Genomic DNA, 17746 nt, shown 5'->3' with positions numbered 1-17746 from the left:
GCTTAAAGTTAGGCATGATTTATAGAATAGCGCTTACATCTGGGAATCATGCTTAACTTTAGGTGCAGCCATTTAGGCATGTATCTTCTTGAGGCACATATAAGATCTAAAAGATTGATGAACTGCATGGACAACACAAAATTTCCAAAGACATTTTTCCTCCAGCACTTACCTGGGGCAAAATGACCTCAACATGGATGCCCACTACTTCCCTCCTCCAAAATTAAATTGTGAATCTTATGGATGGCATGAGTACATGAATATCTTTTCTGAAAAGTGTACACATTCCTTTTCTGATCCCATGCAGTCCTCTCACTTTATGCCTCCACTCTTCATGCCAGTCTTTGTGCAGTCACCTCTTTCCTGACCTATTCACCTTGATGCTATTCTTTTGCCTCTATCCACTTTCCCTGATACAGTCTCCTCCTTTCTCACTTACTTGCTTCTCTCCTACCTAGACTCGACTCCTCCTTTCTTCCCCTTCCAATCAACCTCTAACCTTTCGTGTCCCTACCCACTTATTCATCTCTGTCCCCAATTGTTTACCCTTGTCTCCCCCACAAATTACTCCTTACCCTCCTCTTCTCCTCTCATTCAGCAATTACTCTCCTCCATCCATTTTTCTTCTACTCATTCACCCTATCCTTCTTTCACCATACTTACCCTACACATCTATCTCAATCAACTACTCAACTTCGTTCTCTCCTTTATTTACTCCTTCTTCTCTTTCTCCTTATCTTCCCCTTCCCCTCTACTCATTTGTTCACATCTCCTCGACATATTCAACCTTCTCACCCTTTTCACCCTTCAGCCATCTCTTCCGTATCTCTTTTCCTCTTCTCCTCCTGCTTGCTCACTCTCTTCTACCCCTACATATTTACCCCTTATCCTCCTCTCCTCTATCAACTCGCCCACATGCCCACCTCTCTATACCATTCCCTTACCTCTTTCACCCTTTTTGTTCTACCTATCCACTCCCAACAATCCCTTCACATTCGTACTCTCTACCCCTTCAACTGCAGTATTTTGATCACATGTCCATCACAGTAATAGAATTTAATACTTGCACGCCTAATGCACAGAATAAAAACCTTTGCACTGATGGCAGAAAAAATAAAACACATGGTCCATCTAATCTGTCCAATTATTCTGTCCATATTGCTAAGGATATATTCCATCTTCTAGCCACAGAATGAGACCACCTACACACTTGCTTCTCATCTGGCGTAGTCTTTTTCTCATCCACATTTTCTTCTACCATATCAGTTAGAAAAGTCTACAAGATCATCCCTACTTAGGAGACCTTTCATTAACATACACTAAGCAGTTAATGCAGGAATTAGCATCTGCTGGTTGTGCATGGCTGCACTAACCATTAGCACAGCAACTTGACATTTTGCATCTATTTATTAATGCATGTGACAAGCTGATTCTATAAACTGGATGCTCACATTTATGCACATATTGGGCTAGATTCTATATATCGTACCTAAAAAACTGGCACAAAAAATATGTCTAGGTATATTCTATAAAGTATGCCTAAATTTAAGCGTACTTTATAGAATATGCCTAAATTTATCTGTGGTTCATAGAATACGCCAAGGGGGCAGTTATGCCAAGTAAAATTTGGTGTAAATGCTGATGCCTAAATTAGGTGCATACCGGGTGTATTCTATAACAATGCGCATACATCTTAGAAATACCCATGACCCGCCCACTCCATGCCCATGGTCACATCCCCTTTTCAACTACTCAACTTAGAATTTATGCACATCATGTTACAGAATATGCTTGGACAGTTGTGCGCGTAAATTCTAATTAATACCAATTAGTATCAATAATTACTTGTTAAGTGATAATTATTGGCGCTGATTGGCTTCTTAACTAAGTTGCTTGTACAAATCCAGAATACAACTGGATTTGCACGCACAACTTTAGTTGCGCAATATAGAATCCAGGGGATTATGTTAAACTGTACCTGCTGTACACCACCTTGGGTGAATCTGTTCATAAAGGTGGTTAATAAATCCCATTAAATAAATAAATAATTATGAACATTTACAAGAATAGCATATATATGCGTAAATGCAAAAATTCTGTTGAAACACTATTCTGCAAATACCCACGTATGTTACATATGGGGAATTCTATACATGGTGCCAAACATTAGGTGCCACAGGAGCTCATTTTCAAAAGAGAAAAACATCCAAAAAGTGTTATAAAGCACCATTTGGACATATTTCTTCTAAAAATGTCCAAATTGGTATTTTTGAAACCTATTTTGCAGATATTTATCTATGCAATTCGTCTGCAGTGCATCAAAATCACAAGGGGGCATGTCAGGGGCATTTTGAAGGCGGGATTAAGGCGTGCCTAACACTTGGATGTTTTACAGCCATAATGGAACAAATATGTCCAGGACTAAAACTAAGGCGTTTTGGTCTAGACTTGTTTTCAGAACGAATAAGGCACAAAAAGGTGCCCTAAATGATCAGGTGACCACTGGAGGGAATCAGGGGTGACCCCCCCCAATACCCCTCCAGTGTTCACTAATCCCCTTCCACCCCCATAAAAATGTGAATATAAATATGACTTACCAGCCTCTATGACAGCCTCAGGTGTTAAAGTCAGGTCTATTAGAGCCACATGCAGGTCCCTGGAGTATGTAGTGGTAGGTGCCTTGTACTATGGAGTGGGGAACCCAGGTCCCTATCTCCATCTACCTGTCACACCTGTGGTGGAAACTGTGACCCCTCTCAAAGTCAACAAAACCCTACTGTACCCACATATAGGTGCCCCTTCACCCATAAGGGCTAGTGTAGTGGTGTACGGGGGAAGCAGTGTATTTGGGTCAGTTTTGGAGGGCTCAGGGGACAAGATAAGGGAGCAAAAGTGAGATGTGCACCTGGAAGCATTTTCATGAAGTGCACAGAAGTGTCATCTAGCATGCCACATTGCTCTCCTGTGATGTCTGTGGGACCAGTCTGCTAAAAAATATTGGCCCCTCCTACATCCCAATGGCTTAATTTTGTGCGTTTTTTACTTGTGCATTTTTTTTTTAAATGGCCTGAAAAGATAAATTCACAAAGCACAAAACCTTGTTTGAGAAGCTCATCTGCAGCTACTCCAGTGAGACGGTTTCTAGCCATAGTTTTTTATAGCCACTCCTGACGCAGGCCAGTTGGGCTGAAACACAGCTGTGTTGAGTCATATTACCTCAATAAATCCATAGTTTTATCATTATTTTTGTGTCGTTTGTTTTTTATTTTATTTTTTATCTTTTTTATTTTTATTTTTTTATTTTTTTGTGTCATCTTCGCTGTTTTTGGTAATTGTTTATTTTGCGAAGACTGGTTTCTTCTGTGTTTTGGATAGGTAGTAACGCTAAAATGTCAGTAACATCAACATAGCTTAAGATATTTAAATGTTATTTAATAGTAATACATAAGTGTAATGACTAAATAAGTTCGTAAAATTTCTCAATAAAATTCAAAGTGGTTGCTGAGAAAACTGCAAAAAACTTTACTTACTTTTTTTTTTGCCTCACCCTGAAGAATAGGCTCCTACCAATTCCTTTGAATATTAACCTGACCACACCCATGAAGAACTAGTCAGATAAGCAAAAAGAGGGTCAAGCAAGAAATGTTATGAGAAATGTTCTGAGGTATATAGTAAGATGGGTAGGGTCAAACAAGTGGTAAGAAAAAAAAAACAAAACAACGGATCCAGCAGATGAGAATATGGAAGTTCATAAGGAGATCTAAAAAGACTGAGCCTGAATGGGATCAGGAAGGCCACAACTTAGAGACATGGGTAGAAGTGCTAAAGGATGATACTCTTACCAATTTCCCAGAATGACAGCAAAACACAGTTTTGGGGGAGGTGGAGGGCCTCCCGCTGTCAGGATACCATTTGCTCTCAATTTGGCTCTTTCACACCCCTCTCCCCTAGCCCACACATAAGTGGCTTAGCACAAGAGTGGCCATGGCAACTCAATGATGAAGAGAGCCAAAGGCCCCAGTATACATCACAGTAAAATTGGCCTCACAAGGGTCCTCACTCCCCCTCCTGCTTCCCCCTCCCCTACCCCAGCACTAAGGATAAACAGATAAGGAGTGAAAGGGAGAACAGATGGGCATGGATGGCAGACTGGATAGACAGCGAGGGAGGTTACGGAAAAACCTATCCTACACCTCACATTTTTCTGCACAGTTAAGCAGTGGATGTGTTAGGGGTGGATGCTCAAGGAAAAGAGCATGCTTCTTGGCAATTTGTCAGTTCTGTGCTTGGATGGAAAAATTACAGTACCTAAGGGGAAGGCTTGCATGACTGATGCCCTGTATGTACCAGAAGATATAACACTTGCTGCAGGAGTTGTGTGCCAGATAGAGGTGGGGCCATCAAACAATGGAATAAGAACTGATAAAATTATATTTTATTGTGACTAATGATATGTGTCCTTGTTTAAGCAATGAGATCTGGCTGCAGTCATATCTGTCCACATAGAGGATCAGACTTACTGGTATTGGCTTAGTTCTTGCAGAAAAAGGGGATAGGGTAGGAAAACAGGTGGGGTAGTTGATGAGGTGAGTTGAGGATAAGGAGGAGCCTAGTGTAGGAGTAGAACCTACATGGATTCTGGAATTAGCTGTGCACATAACAGATTATTTAAAAAAAACTGAAGACTGAGAAGCAGGTTAGAAAGCCAAACGTTGATTAATAGAAAGGTAGAGCAGGAGTGAGATGGGATGGTAATCAGGAAGAACAATGAAAGCAGTGTTGGGTAATATTACTTTTAACAGAAACAAGTAAAATAGGGCCCAATATTCAAATCAATTAAAGCGGGCAGGAACCTCTCCTGCTCACTTAAATCACTTCCCACTGCCTTAGTGGGAATATTCAGCAGCACTTAACCAGAGAGTGCCGACAAATATCTCCACAGATGCACAATTAAAAGTGAGCAGGTCAGGGTGGCGCTAGGGGCAGCACTGGGGAGAAGCCTGAGGTTATGCAGGCATCAACGATGTTCAGTGCTGCACTTGCATAGCTAAGCCCAGGGGGTGTAGCCAGACCTCGAAGTGGAAAAAGAGGGAAGCAAGGCAGGCAATGTAAAGAGACCAGTGCTGGAGAAACGCTTCAGCTGGCGGGGGTTGAAGCCCCCGCCAGTCAAATCAGGGGCCCCATATCCATTTTGGGGAGCCCAGGCCCCCGTGGCCCCCTGTAGCTATGCCACTTGTTAAGCCTAATTTAGGACAACTTAAAAGCTGTCCTAAATTAGGCCACTTAGCTATGTGGGTGCTGGCTCTGAATATAGTGCAAGCACCTGTGTAACATTTTTTTTTTACCAAAAGAGCCCCCAAGCCCTCTCCCACCCACCTGACAATGCCCCCTCTTTCCCTGTCTCCTCCTCCAGTCCATGGCAAGACCCCCACCCACCGGAAGACCCCTCCTACTACTACTTTCCAGCAGGATTGTTGGGGGCAGGAGCACATCCCCCTCACTGCACCTCTCCAAAATGGCTGCCATGACCTCTCATGGCAGCTCACAGTACTTGTAGTACCACTAGAGGTTGCGGCAGCCATTTTGGATGAGTGTCACAAGGGGCAGGAGCAAGGGGGTTGTGCTCCTGCCTCCAACAACCCTGCTGGACCACAAGGGATACAGCTAGGCACTAGAGAAGGGCCTACCTGGAGTAATTATAAGTTTTTGTATAACCACAGATATAGATAAGAAGGATTGAAATAATTGAAGTGATGCCAAGATGGTAATCTCAAACCAAAAACAAATCTGACTGTACCAGTTAACCGTAAGACTCAGAAAATTTGGCCTTATAGGATACCTTCTGGAATGGATGGTACCATGGTGTATTAACCCTGGTGTCACCCTATGGGATAGGGTGAAGAGGGGAATGTTAATATATGGGCTAGCTTGAAGACCTATACACTGGAATAGTGATGGGCCAAGCAACATAGCTTAAAACAGCCAAAAAGCACTGACTAGGCCTGATAACAAGCTAATAGCTTCATATTTGAGAATCTGCAAAAAGCAGGAGTCTTGACAAGACCAGGTACAACTTTCTAATGGAATGTGGCACCTATAATATAGGAATAATGGATAAGATGAATAAAATGATGTTCTTAAAATGGGACTTATTTTCCATAAGATGGCACACAGATCATAAGATGTTATGAAAGGTATTACAAAAGGAAGATGTGAAACTGATAAAGATATTTTAGTAAACGAGAAAAACAAATTGTTCCAAAAACATGTTGACATTTACGGAAGTGTGGCAAGCTCTAGAAATAGATAGAACGGAAAAGAAATGGGTACAGATGAACATCTGGCCGGATACGAAAGTATGATCTCAGAAATTGAGAAATATTAGAAAAAAAAGGTACCTCACAATTGACTTGAATTGGGACCTGGGGCTATAAAAGAGATAAGATTTTGAGAGAGAGTTGGAGTCCTCCCCAACACTTCTCGGACGGCAGAGCTCTGTGCTTTTGAACCCAGAATCTGTTTGATGTCTGTACTTGATTGAAAACTTGGTAAGATTAAAGCCTTCTTTCTGAAATCTATCTCTGTCTTTATTTTCAAGTATTCTTCACCTGTCATTGATACTACAACCTAAGCCACACACACAACTGACACTTAGTGTGTAGATAAATTACTGTAGCATTGTAATAGAATACATGTGGGTACATAGATGACCAAGGATTCACTTAGATCCTAATAGACAGAAGGCCATGGTCATGGACATTACCTTTGACTTACGGCTACTGATACCTACACAACTGAGATATCACTGGGATGGAATCTCAAAAGGATTTAGGCAGGCGGGCCAACACATAGTGGAAGCGCAGACCCGTTGTCCCTGGAGAAGGGTATTCCTGGGGCGCAAAGAGAGCCTTTAAAATTAACACTGGATGGCTAGGGAGCGGGGTGTCTTCTAAGGAGTTACTTGCCATGAGCTGGGGCTCAGGGGCTCTTTTAGAAAAAAACAAAGTTATGCAGGCCCTGCCCAGTATTCAGCTGTGGCCACATAACTCTTACACAGGCCCTGGATAAGTTCCGGCACCCAGACCACCTGAAATTAGCCCCCAGTATTCAGTGCTGGTGCCTGTATGTGGCCGGGCACTAAATATCAGGGGATAATTTAGCCAGTGACGATCAGTGTTTAAAAACATTCTGACTGCTGCGGGGGGGGGGGGGGGGGGGGGGAGGGGGATAACATCTAGAAAGACAGTTTTTTGGGAGGAGGGGAGAACTGTTGAAATGTTTAGGTAAGAGAGAAAAAGAATTGGTAAAGGCCAAAATAAGTGCTAAATACATTGAAAAGTTGGAAAGGATTCATAGTAGATCAAGAAACAAGTGTGGAATAATATCAGGATTAAGCCATTGAGTTTCCAGTGAGGAAAGTAGGAGTATTTAAAAACAAAGAGGTCAATATTGAAAAGCATTTAATTGAGCAGGAGAGGAACTGCCCAGTTAAACTCCACTGAGCAAGCTGGCAGCCAATATGCAGTGGCACTTAACCTGCCTATGCCGCTGAATATGTCCGCTAACTGGTCATCCTCTAACCAGATAGGTTAGATGCAAACTGTGGACGGAGTTAGGGCAGAGCATCAACTTGGCCAGTTAGCATAGATTTTCAGTCCACTAACCAGCTAAGTAACCGCATAAAGTTAGGCCAGCAAAAAGGCTGTCCTAACTCTATGCACCGAGTTAACCCAGCATTGATCTGAATATAAGCTGGTGTCTGGTTAATTTACAGGTTGGTGGGCATACCTGAATATTCAATGCTGAGAATCGCTTGTGCCATGGCACTAAATATCCGTGAGGGCCTCGTGCTAATGCTGGCCAATTCATTTTCAAGGCCACCAATGTACCTTTTAAAATAGCAGTTCTTCATCAGCAGCAAGCACAAGCAGCCAGCAACTGATATACACTGCTTGCGCCAGCTGCACAGCCTTCTCTGTGATGTAATTTCCTGTTTCAGCATAGGCGGAAACATGCCAGAGACAGGCTGTGGGAGCCGGTGGGAGCAGGGTGTATCAGTTGCTGGCTGCTCAAGCTCACTGTTGATGAAAACTGTTGCTTTTAAAAGGTACGAAGGGCCCTCAATTTTTACAAAAACAAGGGCGGGGGGGGGGGGGGGAGGCAGCAGTGGGCCCCTTGTTTGCCCCGGGCCCAGCTTTGTCACATTAATGCTGGAGAAAATTGAATTCTTGGTTGTTTTTAATACCCTTTATTCAGTGCAATTTTTCTAGCAAAAAAGGTGCCGGTACTCAAATGCCAGGCCACCCTTCAGGGGTGGGGTGATCACTGAGGGACTCACTCCACAATAGCCAGGCCCCCTGCAACCAGTCACAGAATCTATGACAAGGCAGAATTGGTGTCTTGAGCTTGACCTCTTTCATTAAAACTTGAGGTTCATGGGTCAATTTTAGCAGACACTGGAAAAGGTGCCGGTACTCAGTACCCCCGAGTACCCCCTCAAAAAAAGCCCTGCCTTTATTGGACTAACAGAAGTATCACTAAATGAAGATGTTATACAAAAGCTTTCAAGACCAAGTTGTTTACTTGGAATGTGGAAAAAGGAATCCCAGTAGTCTCAGAAAGTCATATAGAATATCATTCTTGGATAATTCTTAAGTTAGTTCAATAAAAAGTTATCATGGCGTAAGCATATATTAATGAACAAATTGTATAGCCTAACTGTTTTTTAAAATATAAGTGTGACACAGAATGTGGCTTGCACATTGCCTGAGAAGGCAGAAACGTAAAGCAATATTGTTACAACTAGAATTGGCTCCTTAAAACTGAATTGACAGCAGAAAGTGAAAGCAAATAGAATATTGTATATCTTAAAACACTACTGATCCTTTGCTTCTTCCTTGGACCTTTTCTGTTCCTTAGTTGGTCTTACTCCTAATTCTACCTTTTATTTTTTTTTTCAGAAACAATAAAAATGCAATGAAGATGAGAACTTAAAGCAAAATTAGCATAACAGAAGAAACATTCCTTTCTTATGTTTCCAAAACAAGAAATCAGGGTACGAAATGGTATAAATAGTAAGAAGGGAAATTTGAGTAACATCTCAGTCCACTGACAAGCATAGACTTTTCTCTTACATTCTATTCATACAAATTATTGACTGCATTAAGGGTACGCACAACCACATTGTGTTTTGCACTATTTTGCCTTTCTGCAGTTTTCTGATTTTTTCCCCCCAAGGGGTGTGGCATGGGCATCGAGTGGGCATAGTAAATTAGCCAGCTAGCTTGGTTCACTTATTGCGCACTAAGGTCCAGATTCTATATATGGTGCCTGAAAAATCTGCACGGTAAAATAACACACCTAAGTGTATTCTCTAAAGTATGCCTAAATTTTATAGAGTGGGCTTAAATTTCCACACGGTATACAGAATACTCCGAGTGCCTCTCCGTGCGACAAACTTTGGTTGCATCCATTTAGACCACGTAAATACTGGCACATAGATTTTGGCGCAGAGGGCCGTATTCTATAACAGTGCTTGTAAATTTTAGAATGCACATAAAATGCCCATTTCCCCACCCACAACCATGCCCAGTGTGTTTTTTCTAGCAAAAAAGGTGCCGGTACTCAAATGCTAGGCCACCCTTCAGGGGTGAGGTGATCACTGAGGGACCCACCCCTACAGTAGCCAGGCCCCCTGCAACCAGTCACAGAATCTATGACAAGGCAGAATTGGTGCATAGAGCCTAAGCTCTTTCATTAAAACTTAATGAAAACTTGGGGTCGATGGGTCAATTTTAGCAGACAATGGAAAAGGTGCCAGTATTCAGTACCCCCCCCCAAGTACCCCCTCAAAAAAAGCCCTGACCATGTCCCTTTTTTGATGCATGTATTAGAATTTAGGCACTCTGCATTACAGAACAACCCCAAGAGATGTCATGAAAAATCTGCATATACCACATGGTAAAATCCCAGGTTAAGTTGCAATAACTGCAAATTTTAGTGCATTTTAGTAAAAGGGCCCCTATAAGATATTTGTTAGCCTGCCTTAGAGTTCATTTCAGTTTTATCATTTCTATCAATTGCTATCAAGGAGATTTGATTGACAGGAAAAGGCGTCATGTGACAAGGCTGAAGCCGTCTACACCCAAGGAGGTTTAATTGCTTCCCTACGCAGCCGCCATCTTGATACACTCAAAATACATTACTTTGTATGGCGGCAAGCTCTGCCCACTGGCTTCTACCCAGCACACGCCTGTCGTCTCCTGTCAATTAAACCTTTTTGGTTGCTATACACTAATATAAATAGTTTCCAGATATATCTCTCATTGCGTTTACTAATATCTCATTTATGAAACATTTCATACAGTTTTTGAATGTAGCACTATAGAACAGATTTTGTGTGTGTGTGTGTGTGTGTGTGTGTATGCATTCCCAAAATAAAGGTTAGATAAAAATGCACCACGCATTTTATACAAACACAAGTGTTTTTATCAATTTAACAAAAAAAAAAATGTGATCCACAGGAGGCTGACATTTTGATCGTACACAGTAAACATTGATTTTCAGTTCTTGCATTCAAGTAATAGCAGTGATACTTCAAATACTGTCACAGTTGCATATAGACTTGCTCCAGCGGCAGAGAGAGGCTGGCCATTTTACGCCTTCTCATACTGACGGACAGCTACTATATCTCCAAAGGTTAAAGTCTGCAGATTTAAAAAGTAAAGATAAGAGAAGTGAATGACAAAATAAGAATTTGAATTGTGGTGTTAGGGCCAGATTATGTATATGGCGTCTAAAATGTAGATGCGTCCAAATAATGCACTTAGTGCTATTCTATAAACTGCATCCATAGTAAGACACAGTTTATAGAATAGTCCCAAAGCCAGGGGAATGCACATACATTTAGGTGTGGCTATTTATGCCACTGAAAACCTGGTGTAACTGCCAATGCCTAAATGTACGCTTGTTACCCTGAATTCTCTAACATTGTGTATAAATATGATTGATTTGATTGGTTTTATTTATTTATTTATTACACTGGTACCCCAAGCTTTCCCACACACAGCAGGTTCAATGCGGCTTACATAGTAAGTAGAATTATAAAGTGTTGTAAGGAGACTATTACAAACTGAAATAAACATAGTAATAGTAAGGTATAAGAATATGTGAATTGAACATGGAAAGGTGAACAAGGTAAGATAGACAAAGGGAAAGTGTAGGCAAGATGGGGACGAGAAGACAGGGGATGAGTATAAGGAGTTGAGAGACATGGTTTAAGGTATAATGATCTTCAGAGCAGGAGTTGTGTGGGTGGGCTATAAGGTTAAGTTGGGTCGTTAGGATAAGCTTGCTTGAAGAGATGTGTCTAACATTTTTCTGAAGGGTAGATAATCGTTGATTGTTCGGATAACACCTCTGACATGCACACACTCCTCCCACAGCCACACCCTCTTTTCAACTATGCGCATTGGAATTTATGCGTGTCTCTTTTGGCTTTTTGAGGAAGAGGGTTCCACTGGCAGGGCTTGGGGATTCCTGCCAGCTCAGGTACATGTGTGCAGGTGTGGGGTGGGGCAAAACTTTGCACCCCCCCCCCCCCCAAAAAAAAAAAAAATCTGAGGTCTGGCTAAACGCATGAGGCACCCAAATCCAAGTATTCTATAACTTTGTGTCTAATTTCTGGGACCTGCCCATGCCCCACCCATGACCATGCCTTCTTTTGAACTGCATATATTAGTTGGTCAGTAACGTGTTAATGCCTTAACTCAGTTTAGTAAATAGAGCCCTAAGTTTGTACCTGAGGTAATGGAAGGTTATTTGCACAAGGTCACAAAGAATATCAGAATTGAACTTTGGCTTCTCTGGTTCTCAAACCTTCACATAATTAGGTTCCTTCTTAATGTGTAAAGAACACAACAGGTATCTCTCATTCCCCTTAAATAAGACAGACTGATAGCATAAATCTGTTATGTAAAGGAAGCTCTTTTCCAGTCTAGACTCTCTTTTGAGAGAAAAGGTAATATGAAAAGTTTGATCGCTATGGATTTTCCCTAGCACCGAAGCATGGGAGCTCTCTAGCTGTCACTGCAATGCTTGTGTACAAACACCAATACTATTTCCTAAATTACACACTGTAGTTTGCAGGGGCATAGCTACCATTGAGAGAGCACAGCAAAAATGCCCAGGGGTACCCAATGGTAGGGGCTGCCTTAACTTGCACCCTCCCTCTCTCTCTTGCAGAAAAGTGGAAGGGGAAGAGGAGGGGTAAGACCTTGGAGGAGGGAGAAGCAAAAGGAAAGAGAGAGATAGACAGAGACCTGGATCAAAGAGGAGGGGGAAAGAAGAAGCAGATGCTGGACTGGGGAGAGTGGAAGGAAGAGAGAGAGAGAGCATGCGATGCTGGACCAACAGAGGGAGGGATAGAGAAAAGCTAGACTAGGGAGGGTAAGTGGGGGGGTCAGGGTTGGGGGTGCAGGAGGAAGAGAAAAGAGAGGCAAGAATCTGGACATGTGGAGGGACGGGGACACAGAAGAGATGTTGACAGTGGATGGAGCATAGGGACATGGATGCAGAGGGGCAATACTGGACACAAGGGGAGGGATAAGGATACAGAGGAGTATGCTAGACAAAGTTAGAGAGGGACACATAGGAGAGATGCTAAACATGGGGGAGGATATGGATAGGGACAGGGACACAGACAGGATATGGTGAGCAAGATGGATAGAGACACACAAGAAAGATGGATGGTAGAAATAGAGAAGAAATGTCAAAAGGACATGAGACCCTAGAGAGAGCTGAGAAAAGCAGAAGAGATACATTAGGACCAAAGCAATGTTCAATCAATAAGGCTAGGGAAAAAAAGCTTTTTTTTCTATTATAATATGTCAGCTTTGGGAAATTAGTCGTCCTCCCCACCCTATCGCCACTTCCTGGGAACTATGGTGTTAAAGGGGGCCCCATCCCAATTTTTCCACCCAGGGTCCATTCAGTCCTAGCTATGCCTCTAGTAGTCTATACTCTTTCTGAGGCTTCTGAGTGGAAGAGAATGGGTAGAATGAACTGCTGGTAGTAAGTATATCTTTTGTTAGTCTTAACATCTGAGAAAAAAGTTACATTAATTATTTATAGGAGTATTTTTTTTCAGGGTTGAAAAATAAATTTTACTGCTGCATTTGAAAGATGACCTCTATAAAATTATTGAAGGCAATGACTAGTCCCAGGGTTGTGTATCTCTAATACTCACCATGACCATTTTACCGTCCTTAAGTTCCCTGACAAATGTTGTCTCTTTGCCATCCCATTTCTGCACGTGAACTAACTTGTCTCCATCCAAGCTCACAGTAGACTGAAAAAAAAACCCCAAACATAGATACATGGATAAACATGTAAGTTGACATTCACTGAAGTCCATTTTGATTCTTCCTCTGGTTTCATAGTAGAATGAATGACTTGAGGCTAATTTTCATTTTCAATAATACACAAAAATGAAACAATTATTCATTTGAATCTAGTTGGATTTTTTAAAATAAATGACACAGTTTAGCACATCTGATCAGACAGTTTTGCCCTTGTCACAAAATGCCACAGAACAGCAGTATAAAATCAGCAATATAAATAAATGCAGCGGCAATTCTATGTCAGGTCATGCCAGGTTGATTTTGTTGTTTATTTATTCATAATTCACTTTTCTATACCATAGATCCAAAACCACTCCCTGTGGTGCATACATGCATTAAATAAGAAATCACATAATATAATTCATAAAATCAACACCGATACATATAAACATTTGATATCAACCTCCTGAGTCCTAAGCCCACTGGAACAAATATATTTTAACCCCTTCTTAAACTTCAAAAGAACGTTCCCTATGAAAGGCATTCAGGAGGTCATTTTGATCATAAATCCTTTTTCTCATTATAGTTTATATGGATTTGTTATTCCGCTTTAATTGTTCAAGCAGAGCAAAGCGGTGCACAGACTACAATAATTAGAAAAAGGAAAGGAACTCCATTAGCAATAGTAAAGTAATCAGACACAAGGAGGGGGGAAGGTGGAAGAGGCGACAAGGAGTAGCTGGTGGCCACGGTCAACCTGTTTCTCCAAAAGCCAGGTCTTTAACTCAGTCTTAAAATTCTTAAGTGAGAAATTACCAAGGAGTGAAAGGGGAAGATTGTTCCAGGTGTGAGGTGCAAGAAAGAAGAAAGCACAGCGTCTGGCTGATTCAAAGTGGGCAAACCTAGTACCTGGAAGAACAAGACGATGGCCATTCAACGAACAATGAACCCTAGTCTGAAGACTAGGCCCCCCCATCTGCTACTTTTGTAAATTTGTGCTGCTGTTGTTGTTTAAGAGGCCCTTTTACTAAAGCTTAGTGTGCGCTAACAGAATTAACACATGCTCAATTCTAAGAAGCCAATAGGTTTATAATGGGATTCTTGGCACTTAGTGAATGCTGATTGCTGTTAGCACACACTATGCTGTGCTAAGCTTTAGTACTAAGAAAATAACCACTGCATGAATGGAAAGTATTAGCATCCATAGCAAGTCATGAATTGCTATGGATGCTTATACTTTCCATTCATGCAGTCATGAATTACTCCTACAACCCACCATGGGTTCCACTGAGACAAACAGTCTTGTAATTAACTATGATGCCAAGTAAGAGATGTTACAAATCCACATGAAGCATTTGCACTGTCTGAGTGTCATATTACTAGTAAGATCTTAATTGGAACATATTTAATGGTTTGAGAAATGAGTTTATGGATTATTTAAACTGAGATAAAGCTCTCTAGGCTGCCACTCTCGGTGAAATGCACAGACCTGGTACAGTCAATGGTGCTGAGTCACCTCGATTACCGCAATGCAATCTATGCTGGCTGCAAAGAACAAATCGTCAAGAAACTTCAAACAGCCCAGAACACTGCAGCCAGACTCATATTTGGAAAAACAAAATACGAAAGTGCAAAACCACTAAGAGAAAAGCTACACTGGCTGCCACTTAAAGAACGTATCACATTCAAGATCTGCACATTAGTTCATAAAATCATTCACGGAGATGCCCCGGCCTACATGTCAGACCTTGTTGATTTACCACCCAGAAATGCTAAAAGATCAGCCCGCACATTCCTTAATCTACACTTCCCCAGCTGTAAAGGACTGAAATACAAACTAACACAAGCGTCCAGCTTTTCATACACGGGCACGCAGCTGTGGAATGCCTTACCACGTAACTTAAAAACAATTTACGAACTAATCAACTTTCACAAATCTCTGAAGACATATCTCTTCAATAAGGCATATCACAACATCGATCAATTATTGTAAATGCAACACATCACCACTTTACCTTTTATTCTAACTGGTTTCTTTCGTATTATCCTATTCTCTATGCAACTCCAAATGTAACTTTTTTACTCTGGAATGGTGAATGCCATAACTGAACATTGTAAGCCACATTGAGCCTGCAAAAAGGTGGGAAAATCTGGGATACAAATGCAACAAATAAATAAATAAAATATCAACCAACACTACCACCACAACCATCCTACTTGTAGAGAATTGCAATGCAGAGCTGGGAACAAACTCAGGTTCCGATGGTCACCGATGGGAGCCCTGTGTTACATCCCCCTTGTGCAACAGTTCTCAACCCAATCCTTGAGACACACCTTGCTAGTCAGGTTTTCAGGATACCCACAATGAATATGCATGAGTGCATGCAAATCTCTCTTATGCAGATTCATTCTGGATGTCCTGAAAACCTGCCTGGAAGTGTCAGGGTTAAGAACCCCTGTTCTTGTGTAGCAACCTCATTTGTGTAGGCATGCAAACTAATTTGAGAAAAGAAACTGATAGCAGCAGGATTGGCTCTCAAGGGCTCTCTTGACTCAAGGTCCATTGGCAGCTCTTGCCAAGATTTATCATTTCTCTTCAGCAGGCTTTTGTACCTTGCTGTTTTCTTCACTCACAGCATAAAAAAAAGCTTGTTACAAATGCAACTTTGGGTGTCCTTTCTTTAGAACGACAAAAGGCAGCCTCAAAAATGAAAGCAAGCCGATTCAAGAAATCCTGTCTAGACAATTAGAGCAAGGATCAGACCCCCAAAGACAATAAAAGTGCCCAGGTATCAGAAAGAAAAAAAAAGAGCAGGCTACTGAAACCCGCTTTATTTTTGCTTTCTTTTAAATGCAGCTCCCTGGCTCCAGGCTTTTTTCTTTTCACTTACTTTGCAGTTCCTGTCATCTGCGGTGGATTCATCGAACTCCTCTCCCAGTTTGCAACTGATCTCGGTGTTCTTGAAGGTGCTCTGCGTCTTGATCACCACTTTCTCCTCTTCCTTGCTGATGATCACCGTTGGTTTAGTAACATTGCCGACCTGTCTGGTGGCGAAGCCCACACCTGAAGAGCACCGGTGCAAGCAAAGTAATTATTTCACACCACACTTTCGAAGACCGCGTAAAATACCTTCAGCAGTTATTTTGTAAAGATATCGTTTTGCGATCACTGGGGGGGGAAAACAACTTTCAAATATCATCTTTTGGGGAGGTGAAAATACATTGTCACGGGAAGAAGCGAATCTGTGCATAGACCATTTCCTTAATGATATATTTAGGAATAAATTCCCCAAAAGCAAATGTTTATAGTAGACCTGACGCACAGTTAAACCGTGTACTTCATTTGTAGCGCGGGTATAGATTAGTAGATGCAATTTCAGTCACCCTTCTTTGGAATAATTTTTGAACAAAGGGAAACAGAAGCCTTTGAAATGTGCAGTCAGTTTTCAGCCTATTTTGCCAAATAACATTTTCTAAAACAAACTAGGCATTATTTCGTTTTCCACCTTAACTTTAAACACTCTCATAGAGAGAAAGTAACATTTTTTTAAAAAATGCCACAGAAACACGCGCAATAAACGATGATTTTTCTCCTGGAAAGCTCTACACAGTTCAAGGATGCAGAAGTACTGCAGGGTCTAAAAAGCAATTACTGAGGTAATGCAAGCCTTGCAAAACGATCCTATACTTACCCAGGGCTTTCATGTATTCATCAAAGTTCTGGCTATCAATCAGCTTCCAGGTAGCACAAAAGGCATCAACCATTTTTGTCCAGGAATGGACTCAAATAATAACAGACAAAAAGCACTGCTGTGGCTGCCTGAGATGTTTTGGGGAAATAGGAGAGCGTGCAGTGAACAGGCTGCCCGGGTAAAATGCTTCCAACCTGAATTCCATGCACGGCACTGCCTGCCTCAGTGATCTTCTTATTAAAGCTCAAACGGGGACAGAAACTGGGACAGGACAGGAGGGATGCCATGGTCCGTCCCAGTCCCTTCACCAATCAGATCGCTACTAGGGGGCAGGTCTTCTTCATCCGCTTGTTGATAGGCCAAAGTGAATAGGTCAGGCGAGAAGGTGCATAGCAGAAGGGTCCTCTTGCTGAGGCAAGAGGGGGATGGGAGGGGGCACAAGATCTGTAAAATGCAAGATGAGGCGCGATTTGCCTATGTACGAAAGACATAATCAACTGCACTGCTTTTTTTTACCTTTCAGGGTGGTCATTTCTGTTCTTAACAGCCTATCTTTACATATAATCATTGTTATGGGGAAAGATATTTCAAAGCAAATAATTTTCTGTTTAAGTACTGTGTAACCTTAATTGGTGTTTATGGTTGTGAAATTTTGATATCCCAGGAAGGGATGCTGTACTAAAATGGAAAGGTTTCATATTAATCTAGCAGGCT

At 41.7% G+C, this 17746-nt stretch overlaps 1 protein-coding gene across 1 annotated transcript; it reads right to left on the bottom strand.

Moving 5' to 3' along the window:
- Positions 1-10533: 10533 nt before the first annotated feature.
- On the bottom strand, positions 10534-17260 carry FABP7 (fatty acid binding protein 7). The gene is made up of 4 exons (XM_030195529.1): positions 17033-17260; positions 16232-16404; positions 13247-13348; positions 10534-10706 (listed from the first exon to the last, which is right to left on the bottom strand). The coding sequence occupies exons 1-4, from the start codon at positions 17103-17105 to the stop codon at positions 10656-10658; spliced, it is 399 nt and encodes a 132-aa protein (XP_030051389.1). The 5' UTR covers positions 17106-17260; the 3' UTR covers positions 10534-10655.
- Positions 17261-17746: the final 486 nt, after the last annotated feature.

This window comes from Microcaecilia unicolor, chromosome 3 (assembly GCF_901765095.1).
Source record: "Microcaecilia unicolor chromosome 3, aMicUni1.1, whole genome shotgun sequence".
NCBI classification, from domain to species: Eukaryota; Metazoa; Chordata; class Amphibia; order Gymnophiona; family Siphonopidae; genus Microcaecilia; species Microcaecilia unicolor.
This window is presented reverse-complemented; position numbering and strand designations above follow the sequence as displayed.